Source organism: Eretmochelys imbricata, chromosome 2 (assembly GCF_965152235.1).
Source record: "Eretmochelys imbricata isolate rEreImb1 chromosome 2, rEreImb1.hap1, whole genome shotgun sequence".
NCBI classification, from domain to species: domain Eukaryota; kingdom Metazoa; phylum Chordata; order Testudines; family Cheloniidae; genus Eretmochelys; species Eretmochelys imbricata.
The window spans coordinates 103,389,905-103,409,709 of record NC_135573.1 but is presented as its reverse complement, the minus strand read 5'-3'; the positions used below and the strand labels follow the sequence as shown (position 1 = coordinate 103,409,709).

Sequence of the window (19,805 nt, the reverse complement as noted above, 5' to 3'; positions counted from 1 at the left end):
GCTAGCTTTGCGCTTTTAAATATTCAGCTTCATTGCATCATGTTTAGTAACCTTGATTTCAAAATGCAGCCTTTGAACTGGCAAGCAATTTATTCCATTTCAAAAGGAATTTTCTTATTGTGTTAGAAAATTTTACTTCAGTATTTAGAAACAATAAGATGATGAATAATGGATTTTTCATAGCCAACATAAGGACAAAAATCTCTATTTCTTTGTTACCTAGTTTCTTGCACACTTAATTGCCTGAAGCTCTGATTCTCCTTGAGCGACAAACCAATTAAGTATAATCCTAGAAACTTTTATTAAAATAGAGAAGAACTGAAAGCACCATGAACAAAGAAGACAGAATGTAAGACATCAAAACTCACAGTACAGATGCTACTAAACCAGATATAGAAAAGTATCTTGACAAAAATATGGCTTCCTAAGAAAAAAAGAACATTAATATTAAACAACTTTCAACAAAACCTTACTACTGTAAGGAGTATCATTGAAATAGATTTAAGTGAAAGGAAACAGTACAATAAATACTTTTAAATTAACTTTTAATATAAACATCTAGTATGAAAATTACACCTGTTTCTCTGCATTGCCTATATCTATATATCCTTCCAACTTTGATGGCTCATATTGTTTTTTTAAGGAAATTATTGCTTTTAGCGAGCACATTACTTTCAACTGCATATTACATCTACTACTGAAATCATATCTACATTCAAAAATCCACAGTCCCTTCTTTGAATCAATCATGTGAAATAAAAGATTATATGAAGCAAAATGTAGTTCAATATAAACAGGGAGGAAACAGGCCATACATCCCTTTGGTAAATTCCACCCCTTCCCCAAAACTGCTATGGGTCCTAACCCAAGGAAGAGAGTCGCAGCTTTCTGGGGACAATCACAGCTGCATAGTTTGTTCACGGACAGCATCGACTCAACTCGGAAGAAGAAAAAGGCCAAAAAACAAAAAAACACAGAGGAGGAATGGGTTAGCACATCCCTCAACACCACTCCCTTATCATTTGTATTATGGGAGCGCCTAGAAGCCACAAGTAGTACAGGAGCATAGTGTTGCGCACTTTACAAATGTACAGTAAAAGACAGTCCTGCTCCCTGATAAGTTTACAGAGTAAATTTCCTTAAATCCAAAGTTCAATGACCATACTGCACATAGGCCAAAATCCACTATAATTAGCCATATTTCATGGGGAGGAAGAGGTGAGAAGCACTTCTCTGAGGATATGCAGTCAAAGAATCAACTGTGTGCTTACCAAAACTATATATTTTTAGGGCTTTGGTTTTGTTTTATGTCATGAGTAATCAGTTTGCATAACCATGTCAAAAGTGTGTTAAAAACAAACTGCTGTTCACCTACTACCACACCTACAAGTGTACAACTCATTTTCCCATCTCTGAAGATATTTATTGACATATCGAGTGGTATCATGATACAGATTTTTCTTTAAAAGAAGATACTTATAACCTATTTCAGAGCATCTGCTGAATTTCTAAGAGGCTGAGATCTTCCCCTCATCCTTATTTTTTACATCCCCATCCTTACATTGCACTAACACGTTGGTTGAAGTGAAATGGACAAGATTCCTTTGCAGCACATTAATATTGTATTTATGCAGCGTAATGGAAAAGGATAGGAGAACCTGATGCGGACCATGCATCAATCCCTCCCATAGATACACACACTGCCTCTAAAATCTCTTGTTCCCTACAGGCTCAAAGAACAAGATACATGCTTTTTTATCTCTTCCTCCCACTACGGGGCCTGAAATAATACACCATAAAAGCTGGCATGACATTATGTATAGAAAAAGTGATTGTATCATTTTTTAACAGGTTTTTATTAGTCAGTCAAAATAGGAATTTCCACAGGAAACGTCTGTTTTCAACTACAAACTGAAAAGCTTTTTAGCAACTAAAGAGCAAAGAATTTAGCTGGTCAGGTGAACACTGCCAGTGTGACAGATATGGCAATTTCCTGCAATATTCTGGAGAAAACCTACTGAATTAAGTTAACCCTTAATGAATTTTAAGTATTTTAGGAGTTCATTGTATTAAAAAATGTCAGTAATTTGTATTATTGTGGAATGGTAATATCTGGGAGGAGACCTGATTAATGTAAAACCCTGGGAAATGTCATGAGGATTTTCTGAAACTATGTAAGCTTTTTCAAGTTTAGTGGGTTCTCCAGGAAGTCTCTAGGGAGACGAACATAAATATCAGCTCCTCCAGGTATGCAAGAAGTTAGTCTTTGAAACTTTACAAGGAGGAGTGGACATTTTGTTTGCCGATTACATGAAGACAGATCAAAACCACTCAAACTAGATTAAAGTGACTCTTAGCTTCATGGGTATGCTTGTTCCGAGCCAAAGCAGTAACCACTGAAAACCCGCTTGGCAGGAGTACGAAAGTTGCTTAACTGGCCAGAACCCTTTCTGGAGTTGGGGGATGACCTCTAGTAATATTAGAATGTAGGTAGGTTCTTTTATTGTTTTAATGTTTTCTCTGTAATGTTTTCTTTACCTTAAGAATAAATGTGCTTGCTTAGAAAGAGCTCTGTTGTAACTAAATAGCTGTGGCAGTTACACTGTTTATAGCTAGGAGAAAATCAGAGCAGGCCTGTTTAGGCAATTTGACTTTGCTAGGGAATAACAGCGTAGACAAGGAACTGTGCAGTCTGGGAATACCCTGGTCAGGAAGGAAAATGTCTCCACCCACGAGAGGTGATGGCTGGGGAGTCAGAAGTCTGAAAGTAGGTGCCCTTGCTGGACCATAGAGGGGAAATATAGGTGCAGTTTCCATGAACTGTGACAGTCAGTAAAATTGGAACACATCATCAGGGCACCAGGAAAAACCAGTAGTTCCACCCTTCTCTCTTCTACTGACTGATAATATTCTGTGCACTTCATCACCTCATTCCTGAGAAAGCTACCACACCCTCTATCTTTGAAGGATGACAAATATAATTCCCCCCATTTTATAGATGTGATACCTAAGAGGTTGCACAAAGTCACTTATGAAATACTGGGAATAGAACCCAGGGACCACAGTCTATGCAGTGACTCTCAGAAGACTGGTGTAGCAGAGGAGAAGAAAAGGTAGCTTTAAGCCATGTTTGTCTGTCCTAGAATCTGGGCTGCTCCCAGTCTAAATTAGATTAATAGATTCCAAGGCCAGAAGGGATCATAGTAATTATCTAGTCTAATCTCCTGTATAATACAGGCCATAGAATTGTCCCAAAATAATTCCTAGAGCATATCTTTTAGAAAAACATCCAAAACCCGTTATCTGCTCTAATTTAGGTAACCTTTTATGACTGCTAACAGGCTTCTTCTCAGCCCAGAATTTTCAAAGCACCGTGTGTTATGGCCAGTCCTCCTCCTGTCCCTGACGAGTCTCTTCTACCACTGACACACCCCAACACCAGGAACTGCAAGGGGTAGCAGTGAAAGGTTATGTACACCAGTCCTATAATGCCACTGAACTGTGGGAATTCTCCTGGGGGCAGTTCTGTCCATTTTACAGTTCCACAGAAGTTGCATGAAGAGGTTTTAGTAGGGACTAGAAAGTGGCCCCCCTAATATGACAGACCCAAGTTTCATCCATTTAGCCACACTGCCTTTCAAAATAAACATGCCAAATCTATGCATTCAGCTATGCTGTCTAACCACTAGACACTCCTGCCACACCAGGAAGAGAAACCAATATTCCTGGTTCCCAATAGCCTCTGATATTTAATAAGTAGTGGTATAAAATGTGTTGCATCCCCATTTAGCAGCTACTGCACATGAAGCATAACAGCATATATAAGCTACCAGCTACTTTAGTTCAAGTCACAGAGGTTAGTATTGTAGATCTAAAGGCCCTCAGTTTCAACCAACCTTGCTGGTATGACCCCAGGTGGGGAAGGAGTGTAAATTCCACTTGATGAAATCTGGTCTATCAACTTGCTTCTTAAAAAAAATCTATGCATATACACACACAACACATTAAAATAACGCTACATTTGCAAAATCCTCAAGCACTCAAAACTTAGGAAATACCAGTGTTAACATTCCACCATATACATTATGATGGTCGTCTTATATGACTGGGGGGCATGGATCAGCGTTCACATCACACTCCCCGTCAGTACCCAGCACAGACTGGGGAAGCTAATGATCCAACCAGCAGACCAAATTTGGTGATGGACCCTGGTCTACATGTCACTTAAGGTGCATTGTACATACGGAGTTTTGACTAACCCAAGTGCACATGAGATTTGCAAAGAAGATGATGATGACCTGATTGTATATAATTGCATTTCAAGACCCCCGGCCTCATTTTGTGCACTGTATGGACAATGAGTAAGTTAGAAGGTTGCAAGAAGAGAATGGGCTCTTGTGTTTATGGCATTAAATTGAGTCCCAGGAAAGAAACACTTTATCATAGAGTCATCACAGAATCTTAGAACTGGAAGGGACCTGAAGAGGTCATCTAGTCCAGTCCCCTGCACTCAAGGAAGGACTAAGTCTTTATCCCTAGTTCTGCCTCAGACTTCACAGGTAACACTAGGCAAGATTAACAGAATGCACCCTCCAGGGGACAGAACTAAAGTAGAACTTGGGGCTTGAGCTTCAGGGCTGTTTCACTGCTGTGTAGACTTCCGGGCTCCAACTGGGCTCCAGGATCCTGTGGGGAGGGTGGGTGGGTGGAAAGTAAGAATACAGAAAGGAATCTGTACAACAAGCATCTTTTTTATACCAGGCTGCAACCAAGTTATTTCCTCTCCTGTATAGCCTCTTTCTGTAGTTTTGGTGGCATTTCACTCTTCTCCACCTTTAATGTTCTTTTAAATAGAAACCATCAGTACCTTATTAAACTTAAGAGTTTATTCTCACAAAAATCAGGAAATTCAGAGTTGAAGTTCCCACATTAACTTTAACTCTGCTCCCTTATGCATTCATATAACAGAATTTTTCATTACATAATAACATATCACGTATTAGTCAGCCAATGCAATAAAATGGAAAGTAATAGCTCTTTCCATTACTGTACATGAATCAACATGGCACATTATTACTACAAATGCCATTAAGGTGAATTTTAACAGTGTTCCAACAATAAGACTGAGTAAATTGAATTGCTGCTAGAATTTCACATTGCTCCAGATGTTAAATCATGAATAATTTTTAGTGAATGTGGGGTCCATGTAATAGCACTGCAGATCTGAATGAGTATGTACTATATTCTTGCCACAGAAGCTGCCTTAGCCCTAGTGGAATGTGACTAGTTTGTAGCACTCTTCAATACATAGTCTAACCCATTTGAACAAGTGTTGTGATGAAATAGCCTGACCCTTACTATTATCTTTTCAAGAAAGGTAGTTGGGGGACTTCCTAAAGTCTTTAGTCCCATTTAAATATAATGTTAATGCCCTTTTAGCATCTTACATGCAGAGTTTTGACTAACCCAAGTGCACATGAGATTTGCAAAGAACACCGGTAGACTGATTAACTGGTTAAGATGGAAGTCACTTACCACCTTCGGTGGGAATTTAAAAAAGATCTCAAGTCGTCTAGAAGTAGACTGTAAAAGCATCTTCTGTCACTGATGTGTTTAGAGACCATTCATATAGCTTTTTGGGGGACGTGGGGGGGGGGGTCCCGGCTGAGTTGATCTGTTAGGTGGTTGTTTTGTCTGCCAGACGTTCAGCAATAGGGAAAAATATTGCCATAGGTGCACCAGTCCCATAATTCCTCAGCTTCCTTGTGGTTGTATGGAATGACCCCCTTCCTGTTTGTTCACATCAAACATAACTCTTGCATTGTCAGTAACCACTTGGACTATTTTGTCATGTAAATGAGGAAGAAACTATTTGAGAGCCAAATGGATTACCCTCAATTTGAATACATTCATATGTAGTAGTTTTTACAAGGAAAAGTCTACATTGCCAACGTTACAGCACAGCCGCTGCAGTGCGGCCTGGGCAGTGTAGACATGCTTTAATCGCCAAGGGAGAGCTCTCCCACTGATTAAAAAATACCCCGAACAAGTGGTGGTAGCTTTATCGCCAGGAGCACGGCTCCCGGCGATAAAGCGCTGTCTAAACTGGCGCTTTTCAGCTCTAAAACTTTTGCTGATAGGGGGTGTATTTTCACACCCCTGAATAACTAAAGTTTTAGCATTGGAAGTGGCAGTGTAGACACAGTCTAAGTGTTTCCAATGACCATGAGTTGTTAGGTTGTTGAAGTGAGTTTTCCATCCCAGGCTGGGCACATATGAAGTGACAGTTGTGGAGAACTGAATGCCACTCCCTTCAGGATGTTGTAGTTTCATGTCCACCACAGGGATAGGAGCAATTTTGGGAGAGTTAGCTTCAACTACGTCTAAATTTGGCAGACAATGTTCTGTCAGCCAACCACTGTAGAGCTCTCATTCTGAGATGAGTATATAAGATTACATATGATGTCAAGGCCATGAGACCCATCAGCCTGAGGAAGAACCTGAGAACCCATCAGCCTGAGAAGAAGTGGCAGGGATTCTCTCGAAATTTGAGAATGGCAGACGGAATCTTGAAGAATGTTTCCTCTGGAAGGAAGGCTCTTCCTGCTTGGGAATACAGAATCATACCAACAAAAGGGACTCTCTGTGTAAGAAGGTGTGATTTCTTCCAAGTCCCAATTTCTCAAAAGCGAACATGTGCAGTCCATGCTGATGGTCAGAGACTCCCGTGATGAAGTCATCCAAACAGAAGTAAATGTAAATATCCTGTCTCTTCAGATGTTCTGCCATGTTCAAGAGGCCGTTTGTAAAAACATAAGAGGTGATAGAAAGGCCAAAGGGGAGGACACATAGTGATCCTCCCTGGCCAGTATGTGAAGGTATGATAGATACATGGAAATATGCATTTTTCACATCAAGAGGTCCAAATCAATCTTGAGTAGACATGGAGGGAATTACAGATGTAAGAGAAATTCAGGAAACTGACCTCTCTGGTGAAAGAGCTGAGCTTTTACAAGTCCCAAATAGTTTGCAGACCTTCCTCTTCTTTTGGGATCAGAAAGTATCTCGAGTAAAATCCCTTTCCTCTGAATATCTCTGGTGCCTTCTTGATGGCCTCTGCTTCCAATAAAAAGCAAACTTTTATTCTTAGTAGGTTTTCATGAGAGGGCAGAGAAGGGACAGGGGTTGGGGGAGGAATGAAGTTGAACTGTATTGAATAACCTTCGTGCATTATTTCTAGGATCCACTTGTCTGTGATGATGGTATTCAATTGCTGAAATAATAGGAGAATTGATCTCCAAAGGTGGGGGAGGAAGTAGATTGATCTAAGATTGGTTTGTAGCTCTCGTGTCTCATGACAAAACTGTGGTCTAAAGCCTGGAGTAGAAGACGAAATTGTGTCTATTTTTAGGATGAAGCTAAAACCTCTTTCTCCTCTGTTGTTGACAATGAGATTGTTCCTGTTGGTAAGGACACCTCTGGCTGAAATACAAAGATGAAGATGAGGAACGATACTGCTGCCTGTTGTATCTGAAGACCAGTGCTACAAACTTTCTCCACTCAAGAAAGGCATCTTGAAATCACCGTGGATAGTTCTCTGAAAAATATCCACTCAATGTGCAGCAGCAGTCAAAAAGCTAATAGAATGTTAGGAACCATTAGGAAAGGGATAGACAGTAAGTCAGAAAATATAACGCCACTACATAAATCTATGGTATGCAGACAAATTGAATACTGCTTGCAGTTCTGGTTACCCCACCTCATAATATAGATACTGAGTATTAGAATTGGAAAAGGTACAGAAAAGGGCATCAAAATTATTAGGGGGATGTAACTGCTTCCACATAAGGGAAGATTTAAAAATAATGGACTACTCAGCTTAGGAGAGACAACTAAGGGGAGATATGATACAGGTTTATAAAATCATAAATGGTGTGTAGGAAGTGAAAAGGTCATTGTTATTTACCCCTTCACATAACACACAAAGCAGAGGTCACCCAATGAAATTAATAGGGAGCAGGTTTAAAACAAACAAAAGGGAGTACTTCTTCACACAATGCAGTCAATCTGTGGAACTCATTGCCAAGGGGATGTTGTGAAGGCCAAAACTATAACTTGGTTCAAAAAAGAATTAGATAAATTCATGAAGGACAGGTCCATCATTGGCTATTAGCCAAGATGATCAGGGATGCAACGCCATGCTCTTGGTGTCCCTAAACTTCTGACTGCCAGAAGCTGGAACTGGACGACAGAATGGATCATTTGAGAACTGCCCTGTTCTGTTCATTTCCTTTGAAATATCTGGCACTAGCTACTGCTAGAAGACTGGATACTGGACTAGATGGACCATTGGTCTGACCCAACATGGCCATTCTTATTTTCTGATGTTCACAGAATCTGAACAAAAAACAAGTGATTGTAATGTGAAATCAAGGTAATTATGAATGAGGTATTCAAACTCCTGTGAAATTTTTGGTTCAGATTACAATCAGTATGTGTTTTCCTGCAGAATGTTAGGTGCTTATTTACCTTTATTTCCACAAACTGAAGATCACTAAATATTTTTAAAGAAAACTGTCTTGTACAAAGCTTCAGCTTTCATAATGTAATTTACAGGGAGCATTGGGATTTTAAATATTTCTTCGCTTAACACTAAGATCTGCTTTAAAAAGCTGTTAAATAAAAGCTAGATGCATTTATTGTCTCTCTCCCCCAAAAAACTCTGTTCCTGCTGACTGAGTAGTAGATTAACAATTCAATGTATATGAACAAAAGTTAAACATTTATGGTTTTATCATCTTTCTATTCTGAACAGTTTTGTCACCACTTGTCAAACCAAACAGACATGGATAAGCACCCTAATGGCAGATCTATACTTAAAATACTGGTGCACTTGCACTACCATAGCGCTTCAGTGAAGATGCTACTACACTGACAATAGAGCTTCTCTCATTGGTGTACTTAACTACCCCCTTTCACGGAGGTGGATTATGTTGACAGGAGAAGCTGTCCCATTGATATAGCGCTGTCTACACCAGCGGTTAGGTCAGTATAACTACATTGCTCAAGTGTACATTTTTCACATCCTGAGCGACAGTTATGCAGACGTAAGTTTATTGCTTAGGCTTGGTCTAAGAAACACAGTATTTCTCAGCAGTCTTGGCTTTCTAAGAATAGTTGTAGTTGAGCGAGAGAGAGAGAGAGAAAATGAACAGTATCTATTATAGTTTCTCCCATCCCCCCAAAACAATGAACATGATGGCCTTTGTTTATTTTTCACTCAGTCATATGAATTTCCAACCAAAATAAGGATATATGAGTCAGCTGACAATACTACAGAATTGTATAGCTAAACTACCTTGACAAACAGAAAACAAGAAATAGATTCTGCCAATTCAATCCTATACTTTATCTTTCTTTCCAATAAAAAGTGAGTCAGACTTTTTTTTTTAAATACTTCAGGTTTTAAAGATGTAGAGAAGAAATATGCAGGACTTAGTGGTTGGTTTTGCAGCACTGGAGTTTCTGAACTACGATACATTGCACACACATCCCTATTCTAGCACCAGACCACCTTGACACAGACTACGTCAACAGAAAGGACTACTTTTCCTGATAATACAAGTACTGGTGGATCACTAGGGATGCTTTACCAACATCAGTGTGGACTGGTCAGGGAAGGTGCATGACACACATCTTTAAGAACGCAGGACTGTTCAGAAAGTTGCAAGCAGGGACTTTCTTTCCCAATCAGTCGACTACCATTGGGAATGTTGACATGCCAAAAGTGATCTTGGAAAAACCAAGCCTACCCTTTGCTCCAATGGCTCATGAAGCTGTACACCAGCAACTGCAACAAGGAGAGTTTCAACTACAGGCTCAGCAGTTGCAGAATGACAGCTGAATGTGTAGTATAGACCAGGCCAAATATGAATTAAGGTCACATTCATTTTAGGTGAATCTGCTTGACTTTTGTAGGGGTTATGGAAAGTCCAAGCATTCTAGCTAAGCCTTTGGATTTTCAGTTTGACCACGTCTTCAATGGTCACATGCAGAGGGAGAGATATGGATTGGTTTTGGAGCACAAGAGGAAATACTTTCTGGTAGTCTCTTTCCTGATCACCTGGAGCCTGCTCCGGAACAGATCTGGTCAGGAATATTCTGAGAAACAGGGATTTCACAGGAGCTTCTTGGGGCTTCTACCAAACAAACAACCCTGGAGCTGGCAATCCCAGGACACAGAGCTCCAGGACAGCCACTCCATGAGAACAGCCCCAGAGCTTGGAATCCCTTGGCACCAGGGACTGCAGTTGGGGAACATCATTGCTGCAAAACCATCCAGAGCCACAGTCTTGTGTAGCCGGAGGTGATTAACAGCGCTGCACCCTTACCAGGGCTTCCAGGCTCCATGCCACCGGAACTGGAATCTTGGAACAGGCATCCAGAGTCCACAACTACAGGGCAGCTACACCATATGGAGTGTCCTGGTGCCAGGGATCCCAGGGCTTCCACAGTCCATGGCTGTGGGGCAGCCTCACCATGCAGACTAGGGCCAGGGATACATAGGACTTCCAGACACCCAAGCTGCCGGATTCCCACAGCCTGGGGAGTCAGGTGGCTTAGGAGTTTGAAAGACTGGGGGTCCTCAACTCCAGAGCATTCTGCATAGTGGACTGCCCCAGAGCCACAAACCCTGGAAGACTCAGCAGCTGCTGACTGAACTTGACCTGATTCTTTGTCAGTTTCGCTGAGCCTATGAGGGAAGGGCAGCAATGAAATTGAGCCAACTGGGTAATTTCACTTGGTATTTAGTGGTGGGTCACAGTGAAACTTAACAGAATCAGTCAATTTCAATCAGCATACTTCCTTTCAGACACACAATGTGGGAAATTTACCTTTTCTGAGAAATTTCAAAACGTCAACATTTCCTGTAAAATTGAAATTCTGAGGTTCAATTATTTCTACTCCTGAGCTGCCACCATCCCCTTCCCAAACCTGCCATAAAAAGAGGAAGGATATAAAAATTAATAGCTGAAATGATTACCCGCATGCCAGGAAAAATGGGAGTCTGAGAAAACTCACCTTCCTGGCACTGTCCAATTCCACCTCATTTTGCATATCCATAAGTCTGCCCTCCAAAGTTGTACTATAAATATACCCAGTCCTGTACGGCAAACTGAAAATTTAAACTTCTTTGCAGCCCCTTTAAGATAGCTTCTTTAAGGTCATTAACTGATATTCTCAATTTGCCCTGCCAAACCACTTCCTTCCAATAGCAGAAAAGCTCTGATCCTGTATTCAGTTTTGGGAAAAACTAAAACTCTTTAGTATCTGTTTTAAAGTGAAGGACTAATGCCTTGTTTACACAAGGAAATTGTGTTGTCTAGAAATTAGTTAAGTTTGTGTAATCCTCTTGTGTATAAGTTACTTTAGTGTGAGAAGTACTTTATATCAATGTAATTTACACCAATTCCTTAGGGTCCTCAAACATTGCTAAGACCAATGTTCTTCCTCCTACAGTACAAAAGACGATGACTGCAACACACAAAGCAAGGTAAAAGCAGCAGCTCCCTGCTACATTTAGGTACTGTGTCACCAACTGCTCCAGAATATATACAGAATCGTAAGTGACTGAAAGAACAGGAGTATTTGTGGCACCTTAGAGACTAACAAATTTATTAGAGCATAAGCTTTCGTGAGCTACAGCTCACTTCATCGGATGCATTCAGTGGAAAATACAGTGTGGAGATTAATATACACAGAGAACATGAAACAATGGGTGTTACCATACACACTGTAACCAGAGTGATCACTTAAGGTGAGCTATTACCAGCAGGGGAGCAGGGGCGGGGGGTAAACTTTTGTAGTGATAACCAAGGTAGGCCATTTCCAGCAGTTGACAAGAACGTCTGAGAAACAGTGGGGGGGGGGGTGGAAGGGGGAATAAACATGGAGAAATAGTTTTACTTTGTGTAATGACCCACCCACTCCCAGTCTCTATTCAAGCCTAAGTTAATTGTATCCAGTTTGCAAATTAATTCCAATTCAGCAGTCTCTTGTTGGAGTCTGTTTTTGAAGTCTTTTTGATGAATAATTGCCATTTTTAGGTCTGTAATCAGAGTGACCAGAGAGATTGAAGTGTTCTCCGACTGGTTTTTAAATGTTATAATTCTTGACGTCTGATTTGTGTCCATTTATTCTTTTACGTACAGACTGTCCAGTTTGACCAATGTACATGGCAGAGGGGCATTGCTGGCACATGATGCCATATACCACATTGTTGGATGTGCAGGTGAATGAGCCTCTGATAGCGTGGCTGATGTGATTAGGCCCTATGATGGTATCCCCTGAATAGATATGTGGACACAGTTGGCAAGGGGCTTTGTTGCAAGGATAGGTTCCTGGGTTAGTGGTTTTGTTGTGTGGTGTGTGGTCGCTGGTGAGTATTTGCTTCAGGTTGGAGGGCCGTCTGTAAGCAAGGACTGGCCTGTCTCCCAAGATCTGTGAGAGTGATGGGTCGTCCTTCAGGATAGGTTGTAGATCCTTGATGATGCGTTGGAGAGGTTTTAGTTGGGGGGTGAAGGTGATGGCTAGTGGCGTTCTATTCTTTTCTTTGTTGGGCCTGTAGTAGGTGACTTTTGGGTACTCTTCTGGCTCTGTCAATCTGTTTCTTCACTTCCCCAGGTGGGTATTGTAGTTGTAAGAAGGCTTGATAGAGATCTTGTAGGTGTTTGTCTCTGTCTGAGGGGTTGGAGCAAATGCTGTTGTATCGTAGAGCTTGGCTGTAGACAATGGATCGTGTGGTGTGGTCTGGATGAAAGCTGGAGGCATGTAGGTAAGCATAGCAGTCAGTAGGCTTCCGGTATAGGGTGATGTTTATGTGACCATGGCTTATTAGCACCATTGTGTCCAGGAAGAGGATCTCTTGTGTGGACTGGTCCAGGCTGAGGTTGATGTGGGATGGAAATTGTTGAAATCATCGTGGAATTCCTCAAGGGCTTTTTTTCTATGGGTCCAGATGATGAAGATGTCATCAATGTAGCGCAAGTAGAGTAGGGGCGCTAGGGGACGAGAGCTGAGGAAGCGTTGTTCTAAGTCAGCCATAAAAATGTTGGCATACTGTGAGGCCATGCGGGTACCCACAGCAGTGCCGCTGATTTGAAGGTATACATTGTCCCCAAATGTGAAATAGTTATGGGTGAGGACAAAGTCACAAAGTTCAGCCACCAAGTCAAGAATTATAACATTCAAAAACCAGTTGGAGAACACTTCAATCTCTTTGGTCACTCGATCACAGACCTAAAAGTGACCATTCTTCAACAAAAAAATTCAAAAACAGACTCCAACGAGAGACTGCTGAATTGGAATTAATTTGCAAACTGGATACAATTAACTTAACTTAGGCTTGAATAAAGACTGGGAGTGGATGTGTCATTACACAAAGTAAAACTATTTCCCCATGTTTATTCCCCACACACACACACTGTTCCTCACAGGTTCTTATCAACTGCTGGAAATGGCCCACCCTGATTATCACTACAAAAGGTTCCTCTCCCACCCCACCCCGCTCTCCTGCAGGTAACAGCTCAGCTGATCACTCTCGTTACAGTGTGTATGGTAACACCCTTTGCTTCATGTTCTCTGTGTATATTAATCTCCACACTGTATTTTCCACTGAATGCATCCGATGAAGTGAGCTGTAGCTCACGAAAGCTTATGCTCTAATAAATTTGTTAGTCTCTAAGGTGCCACAAATACTCCTGTTCTTCTTGCGGATACAGACTAACATGGCTGCTACTCTGAAACCTGTCATAAGTGACTGAGTTCAGGCCCTAATAGGTTAAATAAAACCTTTTTGTTCATCAAGTCCTAAGAGCAACACTGTATCTTCATTCTGAGTTATCCACATTCCTATAAAATAAACCAAGCTCGAATTAGAACAGCCACACTGCAAAATAACACTCAAAATGCACAGAGTGATTATGTTAGTAACTGACAAGTTGTGTTAACTCAAGATATACTCTATACACCAAGGGTATATCTACACTGCAGCTAGGAGCAAGCCTCCTAACGAGGCAGACAGACTCATATTAGCAGGGCTTGAGCTAGCATGCTAAAAATAGTAGTGTGGACATTGCAGCTCAGATGGAACTCAGGCTCTCAAGCCCGGGGTCAGGTGGGCTTGAGAGCCTAAGCTCCAGCTCAAACCATAGCATCCACACTGCTATTTTTATTATGCTAGCTCAGGCCCAATTAGCATGAGCATGTCTACCTGGGCTGTGAGGTCTGATTTCAGATGCCGTGTAGACATACCTCTACAGGTTAGCCAAGTCAAGTTAAAAAGCACTACCACATTCAAATTAAGATGTGTCATGCATGGACAGGACTCAAATTTGGAACTAAAATCAAGTTCTAACTCAAGTTAATTATGCCACAAAGACAAGCCCTTCCTGACTTGCTGAAGGTCACAATGCAAGCCAGGGGCAGAGCAGGGAAGAGAAGCCACATTCCTGAACTAGCCATGACACAGTGCTCCATCATGTTTTAATAAATATTTCTGTCTTTATTTTAAGTAAAAATAACACAAGTATGCCCTGATCCTGCAAATACTTAAGCATGTGCTAAGTTTTGTGCAAATGAGCAATTTCATCGATGTCACATAAAACTGAGCACATGCACAAGGGAATGCAAGATTAAAGCCACCTTCTCTGCAGCTCACACTACAATGTAAGGCTCTTTGAATTGCTATGTAAAAATAGTAAAGGTACATGGTTAAGACAAAAAAGGCATTATGTATACATTGCGTGGTAGATTAGCGAAACAGACTTCTTTAAAATCTTATTTACTTTGCACTATTTATGCTACTTGTTCATTTTCTTTTTTTAATTTTTCAGCTCAGGCAATGAAAATAGGCTCTCTGTGCCACTGCTGATGATGAAAATAACCAGCGTTCACATTTAAAACCAAATACATAGTTATCAACTTTTTTTAAATGAAAGTTAGATCACATTTCAGATACCACAACGGCTTCCTAACCCTCATGCCCAACTTCATGGCTTCACAATCTCCCCTGACCGCTGTGCAGATCAACGGAAAACAGGACAAATGGACCCACTTACTGTGGGAATAATGACACTGCCTATGGATGATGGGGCAGACAAAGCCTCCTTTGTCAAACACAGGAACGACAGGACTGAGACTCCTCTCCACAGCCCCTTACACTAGGCTTACAGGACACCTGAGGCGTCCCTCACCCTCTCCTCCCTCGGAACCCCTCTGACTCGACCCCCCCAGCCGCGCTGAGAACTGGAGCAGTGACCTCACACACAGCTCCCCTGAAACCCTCACTCCCCCACCCCCAGGCCAGCAGGGAGACTCCCCCACCCCCAGACACACACAGCCGATGGGAGGCCTGGCAGTGCCCGGGGCTGCCACCCACCCCCACGCTTCACCCCTGCCCCACAAGGAGCGGAGAGAGGGGATCCCAGCCCCGTGGAGGAGCCTGCGAGGTGGGGCGGGTCTCGCCAGGCCGGGGCCCCTCCCATCCCCATCGCCACGGAGCTCAGGGGTTCCCTTCCACGCCCCGCCCCGCCCCAGCCCCAGCTCCAGCCAGTACCGGTTGTGCCTCTGCGCGGCGGGGACGCTAGTGTAATAGGCCGCTCGCCGCTGGGTGCTGCGTGGCACCGGGTGCAGCGGGATGTGGTCCGCCATCTTGCCTGCCCGGAACCGGCTCCCGTCCGTGAACCGTCACCCGACGTCACCCTGCCGCGCAAACATCACGCGCGAGGGACTGCCGGAGACACCTGACGTCACCCGCAGCTGATGGAAGGGGCGCTGCTCGGCGCGGCTGGCATATAAACAAGTGGGAGGGGCTTCTGCGGCTGCCCCACCCACTTGCCCGTAAAACGCGCGCGCTCCCGCGCTCGTTCTCCAGTTCCTAGCGCGTGCGGGTGGAGTGGGGGTGCCCTGTCGGGGGGGGGGGGGGGAAAGGCTAACGCAGGGATTTGTGGCGGTGCGCATGGGAGGGAGGAAAAGCAGAGGGGTGGATAGAGGCTGGCTGCGGGGCTGCAGTGTTGCCTGGGGAGGGGACTGTGCATGAGGTGGTGGCTGAGGGGTGCAGGGACTAGGAGCGGGGAGCCTGAGCTTATTCGTCTTTGGTAATTTCGCTCTTTTTGTGTTTTCACTTTAAAAATACGAATTGACCTTGTTGTGCCAGTGAAGACGGGGAGCTGGAGCTGTACCCGCAGAAGGTGAGGGGCCTGTGACAGGCAGCACAGTGCGTGTATGCCTTGATTCCCTGCCCTTCTCTGGGGATTGAATTCCCGTCCAAAGTGCATGAGCCCTCAGCCTAGAGAGCTGAGGAATGGTTAGTGGGAGCTCTGCCCTAGTGATGCTGAGAGAGCTCACATTCACCTTAGCTCCTGCTGGCTTTAAAATCTGGATTAATTTTTGCTTGGGAAAAAGTTACAGATGCTTAAAATACTCTTATGCCAAATCTTCAAGAGGTAGTGAAATATTCTTTGTCTACATTTACATCTCCTACTACAGAGTAGCTGCAACCCCACCAAAGCAGGGTCGTGGACTATATGAGAGTGGGAAAATGAAACAATAGAAACAAACAAGTCCTCTTTGTCACCATTCAGACAGAAAAGCAAAAGTAAAAAGCATACATTTTGAAAAATCTTTGCTTTTTAGTAATCTTTGCAGTCCTTGTCTGTGTGGGGCTAGAGGATTTTGTTGTGCCAAGGCCAGAGAAGCTAGTGATCCAATCAGTGGATCAAAAACTGGTGGATCAAATTTGGTGATGAATCCTGGCCACCTGCCCCCTGAGCACTTGTGCATATGCTAAGAAGATTCTGATGGTACAAAGGAACCAGCGGCAGGAGTTCAGCAACAGAGTGGGGGCTACCCAGTTTATTGCACCTAATGTGGCATGTACGTTACCTGCCCTATGGGCAGGTGGCGTGTGTGTGCATTTGGTGCAAGGAGCTCCTGGCCCTCAGTGACCGTGTACGGTCAGAGTGGCTGAAGTGGAGGAGCTGAGGAAGACCAGTAGAACAGTCCCACCCCAGGTCTGACAGCCTCTGTGCTGTTGAGGAGGATGAAAGTCCCAGGGAAGGAGAGCACCTAACTATTGCAGAGGGAAATAATCCCATAGTTGGGACCCTCCTACCAGATGATGTGGTGGTATCTTCTTGCACTGAGGATACCTCTCTAGGGGAGGGAACTCCAGCTATTAGAAAGAGACAGGTATTAGTAACGAGCAATTCAATCATTAGAAACCTAGATAGCTGGGTTTGCGATGACCGGGAGAACCACATGGTGACTTGCCTGCCTGGTGCGAAGGTTGCGGATCTCTCGAGACATTTAGATAGACTTATGTGTAGTACTGGGGAGGAGCCAGTGGTTGTGGTACATGAAGGTACCAATGACATAGGGAAGGATAGGAGAGAGGTCCTGGAGGCCAAATTTAGGCTGCTAAGTAAGAGATTGAAGTCAAGGACCTCCATGGTAGCATTCTCTGAGATGCTCCCAGTTAGATAGGCAGAGCTGTAGAGTCTCAATGCATGGATGAGACGATGGTGTAGGGAGGAGGGGTTTAGATTTATTAGGAACTGGGGAAACTTTTGGGAAAGGGGGAACCTGTATAGGAAGGATGGGCTCCACCGAAACCAAAATGGAACCAGATTGTTAGCACTTAACATTAAAAAGGTCGTAGAGCAGATTTTAAACTAAGGACTGGGGGAAAGCCGACAGGTGAGGAGGAGCACATGGTTCAGACATACCTTAGGGAGGATCTGTTAATAGAGAATCTCTATGTCCTAGTGAGGACGAGAGGATGGAAAATGAAAAATACAGGCAGGGTCTGATCAGAAACAGTCAAATCAAAAGTGTCCCATTCAATTACATTGTGTAATGACAGACAGCTAAAAGGAGACAAGTTTTTAAAGTGTTTATATACCAATGCTAGAAGTCTAAATAATAAAATGGGTGAACTAGAGTGCCTCATATTAAATGAGGATATTGATATAATAGGCATCACAGAAACTTGGTGGAATGAGGATAATCAATGGGATACAGTAATACCAGGGTACAAAATATATGGGAAGGACAGAACAGCTTGTGCCGGTGTGGGAGTGGCATTATATGTGAAAGAAAGCATAAAATCAAATGAAGTAAAAATCATAAATGAATCAAACTGTACTGTAGAATCTCTATGGATAGTAATTCCATGCTCTAATAATAAGAATATAGGAGTAGGAATATATTACCAACCACCTGACCAGGATGGTGATAGTGACTGTGAAATGCTCAGGGAGATCAGAGAGGCTATTAAAATAAAAAACTCAATAATAATAATAATGGGGGATTTTAATTATCCCCATATTCACTGGGTACGTGTTACCTTAGGACAGGATGCAGAGATAAAGTTTCTTGACACCTTAAATGACTGCTTCTTGGAACCCACCAGAGGAGAGATGATTCTTGATCTAGTCCTAAGTGGACCACAGGATCTGGTCCAAGAGGTGAATATAGCTGGACCGCTTGGTAATAGTGACCATAATATAATTAAATTTAATATCCCTGTGGCAGGAAAAACACCACAGCGGCCCAGCACTGTAGCATTTAATTTCAGAAAGGTGAATTACACAAAAATGAGGAGGTTAGTTAAACAGAAATTAAAGGGTACAGTGCGAAAAGTGAAATCACTGCATGCTGCGTGGAAACTTTTAAAATACACCATAATAGAGGCTCAAATGTATACCCCAAATTAAAAAACATAGAGAACCAAAAAAGAGCCACCATGACTAAACAACAAAGTAAAAGAAGCAGTGAAAGGCAAAAAGGCATCCTTTAAAAAGTGGAAGTTAAATCCTAATGAGAAAAATAGAAAGGAGCATAAACACTAGCAAATGACGTGTAAAAATACAATTAGGAGGGCAAAAAAAGAATTTGAGGAACAGTTAGCCAAAGACTCAAAACGTAATAGCAATTTTTTTTTAAGTGCATCAGAAGCAGGAAGCCCTGCTAAACAACCAGTGCAGCCACTGGATGATCGAGGTGCTAAAGGAGCATTCAAGGATGATAGGCCATTGTGGAGAAACTGAATGAATTCTTTACATCAATCTTCACAGCTGAGGATATGAGGGAGATTCCCAAACCTGAGCCATTCTTTTTAAGTGACAGATCTGAAGAACTGTCCCAGATTGAGGTATCATTAGAGGAGATTTTGGAACAAATTGATACAGTACTAAGTCACCAGGAGCAGATGGTATTTACCCAAGAGTTTTGAAGGAACTCAAATGTGAAATTGCAGAACTACTAACTGTAGTCTGTAACCTATCATTTAAATCAGCTGGTGTACCAGATGACTGGAGGATAGCTAATGTGACACCAATTTTTAAAAATTGCTCCAGAGGTGATCCTGGCAATTACAGGCCTGTAAGCCTGACTTCAGTACCCGCAAACTGGTTGTAACTATAATAAAGAACAATATTGTCAGACATATAGATGAACATAATTTGTTGAGAAAGTGTCAACATGGTTTTAGTAAAGGGAAATCATGCCTCACCCATCTACTAGAATTCTTTGAGGGGGTCAACAAGCATGTGGACCAAGGGGATCCAGTGGATATAGTGTACTTAGATTTTCAGAAAGCTTTTGACAAGGTCCTTCACCAAAGGCTCTTATGCAAAAAAGCATATAAGAATATTTTCATAATGAGAAGTTCCCACTCTCTCTTCACTCTGATCCTCCTCGTACTCAACAATGGCTGCTACCCTTTTTGCTCAAACTGTCAAATG

General features: G+C 42.6%; 1 protein-coding gene across 2 annotated transcripts in view; it reads right to left on the bottom strand.

Annotated features, from left to right (window-relative positions):
* Nucleotides 1–15,733, bottom strand: part of ATP9B (ATPase phospholipid transporting 9B) — a 294,054-nt gene extending 278,321 nt beyond the window's left edge. The window contains exon 1 of one of the 2 annotated variants that reach the window (XM_077810530.1): nucleotides 15,617–15,733. In XM_077810530.1, the coding sequence (XP_077666656.1) occupies nucleotides 15,617–15,711 (95 nt within the window). In that variant the 5' untranslated portion in view covers nucleotides 15,712–15,733. The remainder of the gene's footprint in view (nucleotides 1–15,616) is intronic. The other variant, XM_077810529.1, reaches the window with a different exon arrangement.
* Nucleotides 15,734–19,805: the final 4,072 nt, after the last annotated feature.